Source organism: Asparagus officinalis, chromosome 4 (assembly GCF_001876935.1).
Source record: "Asparagus officinalis chromosome 4, Aspof.V1, whole genome shotgun sequence".
NCBI lineage: Eukaryota > Viridiplantae > Streptophyta > Magnoliopsida > Asparagales > Asparagaceae > Asparagus > Asparagus officinalis.
This window is the reverse complement of record NC_033797.1, coordinates 113,411,188-113,427,128: the sequence shown is the minus strand read 5'-3', so window position 1 is coordinate 113,427,128 and position 15,941 is coordinate 113,411,188. Positions and strand designations below refer to the sequence as shown.

Here is a 15,941-nt window from a genome sequence, read left to right as displayed (position 1 = left end):
ATCTTCTTTATAGGTCAAATGGATGCCCTACGAGCTAGTGTTGAAGTCACTACCAGATATTTGCCGGGAAGGTGAGGATGTATGGCGTGCTCACATCCCACTTATATGCTTTGAGATTGTCGAAATGCACGTGCCTGACCGTGTGCTTCGACAATTTGGACTACGGTAACATATTCCAAGGCCTGTGGAGAGAATAGAGAGAAATCCAAGAAAAGGTGCACATCATGCTAATTAGGAAATAATTCGCCAAGCGTACATCCAGAGGTGGGATTTAAGGGAGGAACAGGTAATGATGGAGAGGGTTGATGCACCTGACCTAGGTGTGTACCTGCGGTAGTATTGGGGGATTACTCACCGGTGGATATTTTAGGAAAACAAAGCCCCGAAGGAGTACATACCAAGAGGCCCAGTCGAGGGAGAGTTGGTAAGTGTATAAGAAAAATATACAATTATTTTCTAAGTTTTATTTTCTCATCATCCACTTGATAATAATTTTCTTTCGGTTTTTATTTTATAGGTACAAGAGCTCGAAGAGCTTTCTACTATGGCACATGACGCATTGCGCACGACTACCGAGTAGGAGCCGAGGAACACGTTCCTTCGAATGATAAAAAAGATACGGTCGGCTCTTCAGAGGACGCGTAATGCAAGCCGCGATGGACGGGAGGAGCGACCAATTGAGTACAGGCGGCGATGTTGATGAGGACACACGGGGGTGGGATCAAGCCGTGCGCATGATGAAGCTGGCGGATCACAGCAGGCTCGGGCGGGATGTTCACAGGTGGTTCGAGTCGACGCGGATGTCATGCGCTCCCAACTTCACACAGAACCGGACGAGGAACTTATCCGAGCTCACATCGAAGGTGAACAGGGAAGAGGGAGAGGAAGAAGAGGGAGAGGGAGAGGGAGAGGGAGAGGGAGGGGAAAGGGCGTTCTTGATATTTGTTAAGTTTCGATGGACTTGATAGGATGTTTGTGTTTGAGTTGCAATTTGGACTTGATATGTTGTTTGTGTTGCGATGGATTTGATATAATGTTAAGTTTGCGAATATAAATTGTACGTATGATATTTGTGTTTGTGATTGCATTGTGGATTGATAACAGGAGTATGATTGCATTTTAGCATGTGTTATTTGTGATTACATTTTGTACTACAGGAAGTATGAGTTTCCAGGTGAATGTGGGCTGGAAGTATGAGTTTGCTGGTGAATGTGGGTTGGAAGGTCTGTAAAATGGTCGGGGTTGGGAACCCCGACCATTTTGTGCAGCTATACTGGCAGTGGGTTTGGGCTCTGCTTAATGGTCGGGGTTGGGAACCCCGACCATTTTGTGCAACCATATTGGCCCTTGGCTTGGCCTCTGCTTAATGGTCGGGGTTGGGACCCCGACCAATTCGAAATGAGCTTCGAATTGGTCGGGGTTCCCAACCCCGACGAATTCGTCCCTGACCAAACCCAGCGCTGGCTGGGCTCTGCTAAATGGTCAGGGTTGGGAACCCCGACCAATTCGAAATAGGTCTCTTACGAATTGGTCGGGGTTCCCAACCCCGACCATTTAGGGCGGATGGACTAAACAGTCGGGGTTGGCAACCCCGACTGTTTACGAAGCCGATTAAAAATTAATCGACTCGCTTTCTCGCCACGGCGCTGACGTGACGAGAAAACGGGTCGATTTCACTAAATAAAACTAGATAGGGTCGAATTCGGTAATTAAAATTTGAATCGGGTCTACAGTGTAAATTTCCTCATAAAGGTTTTGTTGTTTACTGAAAAAGATGAAAGCCCTAAGATGCCAGATAAGACTGACTTTTGTAATAGGGTTTTTATTTAAAATAGTACTCCCTTACATTTTTCTTATCTGAAACTACTCTCAAATCACACCAATTGCTATTAGGTCCTCCTACTTTTAAGTTATTCTGAAATCCGTCAGTCATATGATTGAAATTGCTATAATGCCCTATCTTATTTCAAGTTAATTCTTCCCATCAAGAGAAAAAATAACAGTTGGAGGGATTAATTTGGAACAACTTATGATAATTTGGGGACCTTAGGGGACATAATAGCCATTTCAATGAATTTTGAGTCTAATTTAAAATAACTCAAGAGAATTAGGGGACCTATTAGCCATTGTCAAACTCAACCTTCTTGCCTCCCTCCTCCTCCTTAGCGTACAAGATCATGTTATGGAACGATATGACACAAATTTATGCTAAATTTCTGGTATGTATTGTACTTGACAACGAAACCATGTTATGGTAGGATATCATGACAGATATATGCTACATTTCCCAAGTAGTTCATCGTCAGAGTTTGCATTCAAACGTCTTGAGTTGTTCATTGTCACAGATTTATACCTGCATATGTACACTCAGCAGCTGTAAATTTGGTCGCAACTATATTTTCTTCACGAGTACCGTACAAAATGCACCATCCTGAGTAAAAACAATTTACAATCAAGTTGGCTACAGGTCCCATTTTCAAGAAAAGAAACACTAGAGGCACATCCTTGGACACAATCCCAACCACACCCCCTCACCTGCTATAGTGCAGGGGCCTCACATGGGATTTTTTTTAAAAATCCCATATGGGGGCCCCCTGCACTGTAGCAGGTGAGGGGGTGTGGTTGGGATTGTGTCCAATGGTGTGCCTCTAGTGCCACTCTTTCAAGAAAAAGCCCCATTCTTAAGGGTTGTCGTTAAACAAAGAACCGGTATTACACAATTGCAAATTCATTTTGTAAAATGGACCACAAAATATTTCATACAGAACAAATTGTGGATGTCTTAAAGTGAATCATTGCACCGGCTCTACTGGATTTCTCTCCACAGATATCATATGCAAGAAGGAAACCTTAATAGCATCGCTGGAACTTGAACAGAAAATTTACAAGAGGATGGTGAATGGCGAAGGAAAATGTATGTTACCAAGTAGGTGGCTTATGGAATGAAGGAAAATCTCACAAAACATCTCAGACGAAGTGAAAGATCAAGTCCGAAACAACAGTTTATATAGACAGAAATGAACATATATGTAAACAATGACTAGAAAGAATAAGGAGGAAGAGCTTCCATGTGCGCATGTAATAATAGAAGCAATAGAACTTCAGAACTGACATTAACTGAGCTGTAGATAGACAGTATTTGCAATGATGACAAAATCAGTACGATAAAAGACAAGTTCAAGCGAAAAATCAGATAATTAACTGCTCAACGAACACGGCGAACTCTCTCTTCCTGTCCTAAACCAAGAGATTTCTGCGCATCGGCGATTCCTTCTGGATCTGCATTGAAGAGAACATCAAACTGCTTGTTAATATGTAATCAAATCATGGAAAAAGTTCCTTGATTGAACTTAACATTTTGAAGGTTGAAATATCGCACATCCACATTTCAGCTTATTGCACAGGCATCTATTATAACAAAACTACTGGTAATTTTCTTCCTCGAAACATATAGGGAAGACAGAGAGGCACAATATGTCTCATCTCCTTGCAATGATTTTAAATATGATAACTTACCTAACAACATTGTTAAGTGTGAAAAACTGCTTATTCCTATGGAAACATTGCAGGTATTGATCAAGGTTATCGATAGCGGATAACGTCGCGTAGCGGTGAGGCATCGCTAAGGCTATTTCGGGCTATTGCGGTAAAATAACGGTAAAAAGCGCAAAGTCAAATAGAAAATCTAAGAAATCTAAAAGTACATATTGGATGATTTAAAGAGATCCTAAATATGAAATAGACATGTACCCATCACGTAATACCGAAGATGACTGGAGGAGTCAAAAAATCGTCGTCTTCGAGAAGAAGAGCTTAGCAGTGAAATGACTGCTCTAAGAGGAGCTCACGGTGAAGGAGGTGAGAGGAAATATCAAGGTAGGTGTCAGAGGCTATGAAAGGTGGCGGGAGTATGCTGAAAATCATAGGAGACGGTGGAATGCAATGGTCAAGGGTTGAGTTTAATTTAAAAAAAAATAAGCCTCAAACAGCTTTTAAATAGCAGTCAAAAAACAAATTTCGAATGCAATCGCTCACTATTTACCGTTACGACACACTATTGGCCGCTTTTGTGAACAGACATATTCTGCAATATGTCACCGCTATTGCGCGATAGCGTAGCGCACGATAGCGTCGTGAGAAGGGACCGCTAACATTATTAGCGCCGCTATTACGGGGCTATTTACCGCTATTTATAACAGTGGAATTGATTAGCTTTTGTGAGCCTAAATAAGAGTTGTGACTGAGAGGATCACTTTAGGAGGTCCCCCACTATTGATGTTACTAATTATTGTACAATCTCTCCCCTTCCAATACAAAGGTTTGGATGAGGTTTTGTATTTTATAATACATCCGAATTCAGTGGGGTTTCACAGCTAGGAATATACCCAGTTCAATTGAATTGCTTGTCAACCCCACTATATGGTATGAAAAGTAGCCTATTGCAATGTATGTAAACTTTATTTTTGGAGAAACACCAAACAAACAAAAGGCCAAATATTCTGGCCGGCATTCATCACTATAAGGAGAAGCCAAAAAGTGAGTTTTGATCTAGGTTACCCAGACACTTCACCTAGGCTCCGATATATGTCCAATACTTCCTGTATCCATGTTCGAAACTCCTTGAAAACTTCTTGAATATATACATACATATATTTAGACGCGTACTCAATTATAAAACACGTGTTAGTTTAAAAACTTGTGATACACTTCTTGGACGTTCACCTCAAATTTATGCAAGTCATTGGACTCGGGATGGGTTTGTTTCAGCATAAACCTAGTTCCTACGTATGATTTTAAATGGTCATTTGAGTATCTAGTTAAAACACGAACGCGTTTTCAATTTATAATCTACTCAACAAAAGAAACGTATAAATGGTATAGCGATTTTAGTTCTCATAACACGTGAATGAAAAAAATATGAATCTCATATAGATTATTAATTTTAAGATGTATGTAAATAGCCATGTCCTAGTATCCTGCCTTTTACAAAATTGTTGTGTGCCATATCTGCACCAGTGTCCGTGTCCGTGTCTGCACCTACACCCATATCCGTGCAACATAGGTTTTGAACACCCCCATATCTGTGCAACATAGGTTTTGACTGATCTAATATTTTGATTCTTGTGATTTCATGACAGATCGCAAGGAAGTTTCATTCTATTCAGCCAGAAGAAGGCATAGTGAAAGCAAAACAATTAAACTTCACATTCCGGCAGTAAATTCACTTTTTGCAGAAAGACTCAAATCAATATATAGACTAAATCTGTGCATAGGAACTAACAAAAGAATGAACAAGCATGCAGTAAACGTAAAAAGTTTTTTTAAGTATAGAATCAAGACACCAAACAAAGAAAAACAGAAGACGAATGGAAAATATCTGTATTTCACATGTTACCAATTCCTTGGTCTATACACAATCTTTTTCAAGTAGAACTCAGTAGTCTTCACCAAAGAACATGCTCACAAACCTAGAAAGCATGGCCTACAGCAACTAAAATGTCACTTTAGCCATTACAGGTACAAGATTATTAAGGACAGTGGTATATAGGAAAGATAGTCATTGGTGGGTTTAAGAACAGAATCATAGTTGTGGATGGTATATTCCTCACAAACTATTCATTAACTAGGCAAATGCCTAAGTAAGGAGTGTTACAACAAAGATGCATTTCAATAGTACGAATAAGGAAAACAAAAATAGTACATTTCAGATTTAGGTACAGCCCATATTTAAAGAATATATCACTTGATCCAAACATGTAATTTTACATAATATAATGTCAATGTTGGAAGCGGGAACAAAAAAGAAATTCATAACTCATAATATCGCCCTATGTAACACAATGAGCCTTAAATGTTTACATAATGTTTTAAGTAACGCAGTCACGTCGTGATTGTACGTTATTACAATATATAGCATAAACTATTTAAATATTAAATATATTATTTCAATTTAACAAGCATTATTTCAATATAACATACACTATTTCACTATAACTCACAGTAGAGACTTATTTTACTTGTTTGCTTCATTTAGATTGTTTGATCATTTTTTATTGCCGTAATTTGTTGACATCATTATGCTTGTGACTGAACTTATTGTTTTACACTTGTTATAGTGAACTAATGTTTTAAAGTAATGCAGTTAAAGAAGACCTAACAGCAATTTCAATGATTTTTTTTTTTTTTTTTGTCAAAATATGAATGATTTTAGGTATTAATATCAAAATAACCCAAGAATTATGCAATTAGTAGATGATTGTGCTAAACAACTAGATTACCATACACTCATACACATGATAGATGCAATTTGGTCTAAACCAAATACAAGCAAGGATAATATCCAAGAGATATGATGCAAGAAATTCCAAACCAAATACATAATGAATTCATATAGGTCTTCACCACTCCACTATATGTGCAACTGGGTAAGGAAGGAGGAAACCAGGAAAGAAAAAAATAATTCGCAAGAACACATCCTGATTTGCATGACTATAGACCAACATCAACCATATTAGTGTGGCACTCTCATACCGGCATAAATATATCTTTTCTAATATACAATAAATATATACCAACGAGGCAATTTAGAATAACACTCTAATATTTATAATCTTAAAAAATTTCATATCATAGAGTTCAGAGGTACTCTTACATCTTAATAACAAAGGGCAACAAAAGATAGTTATATAACATCTAATCATAAATTTCTAAAAGATGAAACAGCAATGTAAATGATTCATTAGATAAATGATATTACTTAGCAACACCCAATACGACAATCTGGATATTATGGTAACAATGGAAAAGTCAAACACCAAGTATAGTCTAACAGTTTAGTTGCATTGCCATTACCAAAGAACTGTGTGAAAATTCGTGTGAAGAAGCTGATGTTGCGTGAGACATTGTAGCCAATTGCAGGAGGAAGAGGTTTGACAAGGGTGTCAACACTAAAAACTCGTTGAAGAAACTGCAAGCATGAGAAATCATCCAGTTAGACAACTAACAACTAACAACCATGAAGAAAGACTGCCACAAACTACACCACTGAAAGAAATGGTTGCAAAAAAATATCAGCAGAAGAATACATATAAGAGATACAAATCCTTATAACTTACAGAATTCTTTTGGAAGGAAAGAATTATCCAACAGAGATACAACACAATATCAATGTTATGTAAATTTATTTTGTGAACAAAATTATTAAATAATGTAATAGGTTGAAGGACAAGTAAAAATTACATGTATTGAAACATACATAAATTTATTTCAAGAGAAAAACATTCTGAATACGTTTTAATGCCACTGTAACTTGACCTTTCATTAAAAAATAAGCCTATATGTTCATTGTAAGATTATGGAACTTTTCTCTAATAAAAAGTTTATCGTAGTGCTGTGCAAAATCCTCCAAAGTTCATGATAGTTTTGTGATTTTTTTTACCCATTAAGAGGTTAATTATGAAGAGGACATATTCTAGAAGGCAAATGGTAGAGGAGCGTCTAAGAAGTGTATTGTCCTACGTGGGCATGGTTCTGTGAATTAAGTGCCCTTGCTGCACAGTACGCAACAACTAATCAAAATGCATAATTCATAACTCACCTTCATTAATTACCAAAGGTGTCTATTTATCCAACTGAGGCAGTGAGGCTATTGTTCAGTTAGCCATTTAAAACGTTCCTACACTATAATATGTTGTACTCTGTTTCCGATACTAATTAATACAAGACCACGACCAAATATATGCAGACCAAAATATGTATCTTCAGAAATATTTGTGTATCCACATAGATAGCATATTTTCATATATGCAGGAACAACTTCAACAAGTGTTAGGCTACAAAAGGGTCAGCAAAGTCAGTCACCCAGACAACAGCAAAGACATGGCTAAGTTTTTTAACATTGTAGATGTTGTTCTGGTATTCTTAATGCTCACCAACCTCCTTGCTTTCCGTGAAGTAAGTAGCAAAGTGGTTTCTCCCTCGTTCATTCAGAAATGAAATTCACGGGGGGAAAAAGAACCATACTTCAGTTACCACGTCCTACAGAGCCAGCGCTTTGTTGGTGTTGCCAGTCTACTCAGTAAGTGCTTCCTCTATGGGGACGTCGACAAGGAAACTAGTGAAAAAAAGTGTCCCATTTAGGCCTACTGTCGTACATCCAGATAAATAAGTTGGATTCTAGCCTTCAATATCACATGTATCTCTTGTGTTCATGAGGTTATCATCTATGAAATGAAATAAATCAAAATTTTGATTAATACGTTGCAAAATACTTTGGTATTTGCTTAATCAGTGTGACATCTCAATCAGACGATGTCAAGCAAATACTTTGGTATTTGCTACAAGGATTTAACGTTCTAGTTGTAGAATGCACATTAACTAATAAATGAAACAACCATTACACATATTTGTGGGTCTCTCACAGAAATACTTCATAATTTTAATAAAAATCAGTTAAATCTCTAGAAGATTGATATCAGAAATAGCATGAACAAGGCCAAATCAGTAAAAATAATCAAATCATTCGCTGTAACAAGATGAAATATTAGAGTGCTAACATCCAATCCACAGCCTTAGTAACCAAGGCCCACTCCTTGGTTTTCATCTGACAACACAAAACCGAACCCACATCAAATTATAGTCTAGTACCCCCAAACCCAATTCACGGGCATCAATGAAAACTGCAACTAATAAAAAAAATGAGGATTAAAAAGAAAAATCACCGCAAAGTTCCTCTGAAAGCTGTATCGGAGCTCAGGATCGATCTCGACGGCCGAATCGCCGTCGTCGGCGTTGGATTTAACGGAGCGTTTCTTGGGGACGTGCATCACCGGCGTTGAACCGGGGTTGTTGGTGACTTTTAGCTTTCCGTCCTCGAAACTTTTGGAATTTGCATCGTCGCCCCTCCACGGCGCTGAGGCCAATAAGTCCTTTTTCTTCATCGTTTTTGCTTCGTTTATGGGAGAGAGACTGGGGAAAGGATAGAGTTTATAAAAGAGAAAAGGATTCTTTCATATTTTAGGGCCCTAAAACCTTTAACGTTTTTAAAATTACTCCCTCGACTAACTAAATTTATATTAGGTCCCCCATATGTTACATTTTGCACTGCTGTCCTTGACTGGGGAGATTAATTTCACACAAACTCACAAGAATTGGAACTAGTTAAGGAAAAAATTGCCGAACCATATAGCCATTTCAACAATTTGAAATACTTATGTACTGATTTCACAATATTAAGGCTAATATGAAAAAAAATCACGAGAAAACTTAACTGTTTATGATTTTCTAGGGCTAAATTAAAAACCCTTGAACTTTAGGGTGATTTGTGGATAGAGATCTTAAACTCAAAAGCTAGACGAACCCCAAATATTTATGGCTAAAAAACACATAGATACCCTATTATTTTACTCACTTTGCACTTATATACCTGATGATGCTAAATGACCACATAGTCAATTATATCTGTGGTAGGATAGGGGTGACCCGGGTAAGGTTGATAAGGAGCCGCTTCCTTCCCCGATTATTTTGTTCTGAGTTGGGTTGCTGAAAAGTCTGCACATGTAGAAACACATGAGAAGACGGGGACTGGTCCCCCGTGTTTCCTCCGACGATCAAATCAGCTGGTGAGCTTGAGTGAGAAAAGTAAAAAACTTTTGAGAGTTCTTGTGTGTGCAGTATGATTTGTAGAAGACACTGATTTTACAGAAAAAACCAGAATCAGATCAGAATCCCAATCCCCCTGATGAAGAGATAGTATCTTGTATTTATAGTGGTGCTGCAAGGGCAGAACCATCATTGTGGCCGAGCATAGGATGGTGGTGAAGAAGCATGGACTGGCGGTTGAGTCAGCATGTCTTTTACAGGTGTCGGCTAGCGACTGGAGGAGAGATCACTCGGTATTAAATGGGAAGTGATCGAAGGCATGGCGGTGCTGACGTGGTCCGATGAGTCATGAAGACTATCGGGGCTAGAGGTATGATGGCGCTTGCCAAGCCTTGAATGTGATGTTGACACATTGTCAATGGGAGAGGCTCGAGGCTGAAGTTGTCCTCTAGCTTCACCGAGAAGTAATGCCTTTTGAGGCGTCCTTGTGAGGTGTCGAGTAGTTGGTCGAGTGGGCTTGTTGCGAGTCGTCTTCGATAAAAAGGGCGATAAGTACCGCCTTTAGAGTATGCATGAAGGAATGTTGACTCGGCGAGTCGGCTGAGTTGTCATCTTTGCTGGTCTTCGGCCGCCAACTTGATTAGGGCATTGCATGCAGATGTACACCCATCTGTTGCTAGCAAAGGGTCGTACATAGGTGATTGAAAACACCATAACAGTTGGGCCCTTTCATTTGGAGTCGGCTTTAGTCAGGTTTGAGTGAAATAAAAATTACTTTGGATGGACGTGGGTGCTTTAAATGCGAGAACTGAAAAGTCCCTTTAAATTGATGTGGCTAACGTCACTACACGTTCTTTTTTCATTGTCGCAGCTCCACATTTCTTGGGAGATTGCGCGCTACTCAAGGTGAGTAGGCAGCGCCTCAATCCGCAAGACGACGCTTCAAATTCTAAAAATTAATCTTAGCTGTTGGCCGGAATGTGATCCGACGGCTCTGATCCTGGATATATATGGAACCAAAGCTAGAGAGATGGTGGTTACTGCCTTTTCAAATTCCCTTCAGAGAACTAATTTTTTTCCACTCATCTTTTTCGGCAATCATATCTGCAATCTCAAATAGCATCTGAGCATGTGGATCGTCGAGCTCTCTTGGCAGGGATCCACTCCAAAGTGACACAGTCCCAGTGAGGACACTCTTTAGGAGGTTTGACATCCCCAAGGAGTATGATTTGATAGCTCCGACGAGGTCAAAGACTATCTTTGATCATGGGTTGGAACGGGGCCCGCTATATCTGAGGCACTTGGAATGTGGTCTACGGCTTCCCTTGGATCCCTTCCTCCAGCAAGTATACATGGCGTTAAGGGTGTCGCCAGCACAGATGAAGCTGAACGTCATCACCATCTTGGTGGGGTTCATGGTGATCTGCCACTGGTTGGCAATCAAGCCATCCTTGCGGGTCCTGGGCCGGTTGGTGGCTGTAAAGGTGAGTCAGACTGAGCCCCATTTCCACTTTCAAATGGTGGGGAAGTTTAGGCTCATCACCGACCTTCCAGACTCACACAAAGACTGGAAGGAGAAGTTCATCTGGGTCGTAGGGGACGCCCTAGAGTTGACCTGCTCAAACTAGCCCGAAATAAGGAGGGAGACACTCATGGAGGGTGACTTGCTTGTGGTCGAGAGGGATGAGCTTGACCAGATCAAGGCATATGCTGGCTCTCGTCGACTCGATCATCTGTTGGATAGCTCGGTCTTACGGGTTGCCGGTATATCAGTTGTGCCTCCTTCTGACCAGGATCATCAAAGGGCTTCAGCCCTTGTTGTGGGGACAATAAGAGCAGTGACGACGCCTACTGTTTCTTTGCCTGCTCCCCAGGAGGGGTCGTCTGCTAGGCCTATGAAGCATCCTGCCTCCAGTAGAGGCCGAGATGGCCGTGGAGGAGCCTACTCCCTCCCTCGTCTGTAGACAGAGGTGGAGGGATGTGGAATAGGTACTTCAAGTAGCGGCCGAGATGGTCGAGATCGACCTCATTCGCCTAGATGAGCCAGCCTCAGGATAACCAGTCAAGGCTTCTCAAGAAGAGGGAGTCGAGGCCTGGGCTTTTGCTGGGAAAGGAGAGTCGTCCGGTCACCTCGATGAGATTACTCGTCTGGGGAAGGAGACGATCGAGGAGGAGATAGTGCCTCCTGCAAGGCTAGAATATCTCTTTCCTCACCGGGTCTCCGACATCAGAGAAGAAGAATGAGGGAAGATGAGGAAGTATCTCATCGGCCTCTCAGGGGTCAGCTCTCGATATAGACAGGAGCCCGACCCAGAGTATTGCTTTGAGCCTAATCACCACCTTGACGTCAGGGGAACCATCCCAGGCTCTTGCCAGACTCAGCAGAAGGCGATTGAGCAGTTCTGGCTTCCTCATGATGAGGAGTATTTGCAAGGAGTCCTCGATGTCGGTCTCCACCATAGCCTTCGCAACTACTTTGTTCGAGGTGCATTGGTGAAGACGGAGTTATACTGTCGGGTGGAGCAGGCATGGACCGCATATCTAAAGCTCCTTGGAGAGGTTACTTCTCTGAGGGCTGAGAGAGGGGCCGACTTGGAATAGGCAGTGGAGATGCCAGCCCTAAGTGCTCCCGAGGTCGACGAGCTCAGGAGGGAGCTAGAGGAGAGCAAGGGGAAGGAAGGCTAGGACATTGGGCGAGGCTCTCCAGGAGTGGGACCATACTATGGTGCTGGTCAAGATGGAGAAGGAGGTAGCGGTGCATGCGAAACATCAATTGGATGAGAAGCATGCAGTGTTGTCCAAACTCTAGGGGGATGTTTGTGGAAAAATTCGAAGTAAAAGAAACGAAAGAAAATTTTGATTTAAATTCTCTCAAGATCAATTACAATTGGATTCTAATTACAAAAGAGAGGAGAATGAATTTGATTCTCCCCTTTGTTTAAAACTGGGTTCTTCAAGGTAGCGATAGAGTGCCTCCTTCGAATGCTTGCATCGAATTCGCTCTCCGTTGATGATCGGACCGTCTTATCTCACGGGAACAGTTAACTTATATGGTAAGTTTGATTAAGAACTCTTTTAAGAGTTTAAGAACTCAGAATGAGTTAAGAACTCTTAAAAGAGTTGTTGAAACCGAATAATCGGTTAAAGAGCCAAATAAATTCCTTTGTTGTTGAAGAATCCTTCGAGATTTGATTCTTTAACTGCCGAGCAGTTCCTTGGTCTTCAGTAATCTCTCCTCTCCGCCCAAGAATCCAACCTTATGCAGTTTTCTTGATCTCCAAATCTCCCACCTCCCTTACTCAATTGAGTAATATGGTTATTTATAGGGGGATAAGGGGTGTAACCAACCCCTAAATCCGCTCCTAAGTGGGCGAAAATCCTTCAAAGCATGGGATAAACGGTTTTGAGGCCGTTCAGCTTGAGTTTAAACAAGTCAAACGCCTAAATTGGCGTTCTGGACCTTAACTCTACGTCTTAGACTTGAGACGCAGAGTTGGGTGCTTGCTGGGAATTGAAAACGCACAGGCCGCTTGCGTTCTGGGTCTTAACTCTGCGCCTCAGACTTGGGACGCAGAGTTAGGTGTCTGCTGAATATTGAAACACACAGGCCGCTTGCGTTCTGGATCTTAACTCTGCGCCTCAGACTTACGACGCGGGGTTGGGTGTCTGCTGAAGAACGCACAGGCTGCGTGCATTTTGAGTTGAGAAGCGCAGAGGTGGACTCTGCGTTTGGGAGAGGTTATTGACTTGTAACCTCGTCTATTACAGCATCACGAAGACTAATGCTCATTGATCTTTGCTTTAGCTGTTATGGGGTGTGAAAGTCGTCAGATTGTAACTCTCACAGTTGGTTGTGAATGCTACTGAATAGAGTTTTCATCAGTTGTCAGAAGTATCATTGAATTGTAACTCTTCTCGATCTATGTGAAAAGTCCTCCGTTTGCAGCTTTTATTTGTTGACATGAAAGTCATCTGATTATAACTTTTGTTGTTGAAGCTTGATAGGGATCAACTATCTATTATGATTTTTAGACAGCCTACAGAACCCCCTCCAAAGTTTTCGAAAGTTCACGGTTGACTGGGACGAATTTTCGGAATACTTTGGACCCTAAAATTTAGTTGATTGGTTGTTCACTTCATCTGATTTGCAGACATCGCGAACCTGATTGTTGGAATGTCAAAATTCTGTTTCCTTGAACAAAACAAGATAGCTCTTGAGTCTTGATGACAATGAACTTAGTCAAACAAGCTAAAGCCCAAGTCGTTGCTGATGACTCAAACGAGAGTGAAGATGACGACGATCTTGTCTGGGTCTTTGAGATACTCCACTTGATCTGCGACAGAGTGTGTTCTTCGGATTTTGTTTGGATCCTTCAGATACTCCACTCGATCTACAATGAGATGTATTCTTTTCTCTAGAAAATTCTTGTAAGCATTGATGAACACTCAAAATGCAGCTTTCAGCTTCCTTGATCTTGGTGGGAATGTTAAGCCATTTAGAAGAATGACTTGTGCGTAGCTCCTATCTTTATTAATCTTGGTTGGGATGTTAAGCCATTTGGAAGAATGAGTTGTGCGTCGGATCGTGTCTTCATTAATCTTTGTTGGGATGTTAAGCCATTTGGAAGAATGAGTTGTGCGTCGGATCGTGTCTTCATTAATCTTTGTGGGAATGTTAAGCCACTTAGAAGAATGAGTTATGCGCGATTCCCGGTTTTATTAATCTTTGTGGGAATGTTAAGCCACTTAGAAGAATGAGTTGTGCGTCGGATCAAGTTTGACGGTTTTAGCGTTGCTGATTGTAATCTGTCTGTACTCATCCAGTAGACTCCCCAGCGGAGTCGTCTGTTTCTTCTCGGCTTTGGTCACCTTGATAGCTGAGACCAGCTTTCCTCTTTTTTATTTAAAGCTTGGTCTTGGTTTTAAATGTCGAGAAATTCATTTGGTAGTATTAAAACGCACAGGTGGATTCATATGCTTGAGGATTGAAACGCTGAGTTGAACTCTGTATTCAGAAGTTCAACCAACGCAGGCGCACAGGACACGTTCGGTGGGATTCTGGGCTAAGAATCTCGCCTCGATTTGACAGCTCACAGCTATCTTTAAATAGACCGCTGGGGTCAAATCAAAAGTCATCCGACTTTTTATGTGTTTCTCTTTGAATAGCTTAATGAAGACTCTTCGTTTCGAACTCCGACGAAATCTACTCATCTTCTCCGACCATCATCCTCAATGGGTCCTAGAAAGAAGACCGTTTCCCGCTCCAAGTCCGCCGCTGCTACTGTTCAGAGATCGCAGTAAACCTCGACCGTCGGCGGTGATGTTACTCGAGCTGTAAGTATCGACTTCTATGGCCATAAAACTTGCTTCAGCAAGATCTGAGCAACGAGGAAACTCGTTTTGATGTTAGAACGCAGAGTTAGGACTCTGCGTTTTGAATTCGAAACGTTGGGGTCCGACTTATGCGCTCGAATTTTGTAATGCAGGACTTAGACTCTGCGTTTGAATGACTAACGCAAGGTCTGACCTACGCGTTAATTAGATTTGACACAGGGTCTGGTCTGTGCATTTGAGTGCTTAACGCATGGTCCGACCTTTGCGTCGATAAGCTTTAACGCAGGCTCTAAACCGTGTGTTTGAATGTTTAATGCAAGGTTTGACCTCTGCGTTGATAATATTTAACGCAGGGTCTGAACTATGCGTTTGAATATTTTAATGTAAGGTTCGACCTCTGCGTTGATAAGATTTTATTGGCCTTCTTGTTTTAATGATGTTTACCAAATAATTTACTTCTAATGTTGTTTGTCTAGTGTTTGTGTTTTCGTATTTATTCTAGGCAAACAACGAGTTGGAGGTTGGATGGATTGCGCCACAACGATCATATCCAATGGAGGTTGGCGGAATTGTGGAGTGAAGTCTACGTAATTCAAAGTTAAAGATCAAGTTCAAGCTTCATCCGCAAGTGTACCAAGTCGAGCTTATTGAAGATCAAGATCTAGCTTGGGTAACTTAGTTTAGGTTTTATATTATGTGTGTTAAGTACCTTAAGCTCAATATCATATACACACACGTATTTGGTTTCTATGTATATATATAGTTATATATATACATGCATGGTTTTGGGTTTTCATGTTTACAACTATGAAATTACTTATTTCATATTTATTATTGTGATTTGGTTTACCTACTTAGATATGAAACAAATATATTTTCATATACATACTCATATGTTTCATTTTTTATTGTATTTGTAAAAATACTGTATTCTTAGTTTTTGAACTTAACAACAATCATATACATATTTTATTAAGTCTACATAATCATTGTGCAAAGTTTCAAAA

The 15,941-nt window shown here is 40.6% G+C and overlaps 1 protein-coding gene across 1 annotated transcript; it reads right to left on the bottom strand.

The window, feature by feature from the left end:
• On the bottom strand, positions 2,987–9,005 carry LOC109837983. The gene is made up of 3 exons (XM_020406386.1): positions 8,721–9,005; positions 6,853–6,967; positions 2,987–3,279 (listed from the first exon to the last, which is right to left on the bottom strand). Exons 1-3 carry the CDS (start codon positions 8,937–8,939, stop codon positions 3,206–3,208), a joined length of 408 nt encoding a protein of 135 aa, XP_020261975.1. The 5' UTR covers positions 8,940–9,005; the 3' UTR covers positions 2,987–3,205.

Excerpts from the sequence above, each read along its gene's own strand:
- LOC109837983 (XM_020406386.1), bottom strand. The coding sequence starts at position 8,939 with ATGAAGAAAAAGGACTTATTGGCCTCAGCGCCGTGGAGGGGCGACGAT. Across the intron at positions 6,968-8,720 it reads GCTTTCAGAGGAACTTTGCG|TTTCTTCAACGAGTTTTTAG; the intron begins GTGATTTTTCTT and ends TCATGCTTGCAG. Across the intron at positions 3,280-6,852 it reads AATTTTCACACAGTTCTTTG|ATCCAGAAGGAATCGCCGAT; the intron begins GTAATGGCAATG and ends TCTTCAATGCAG.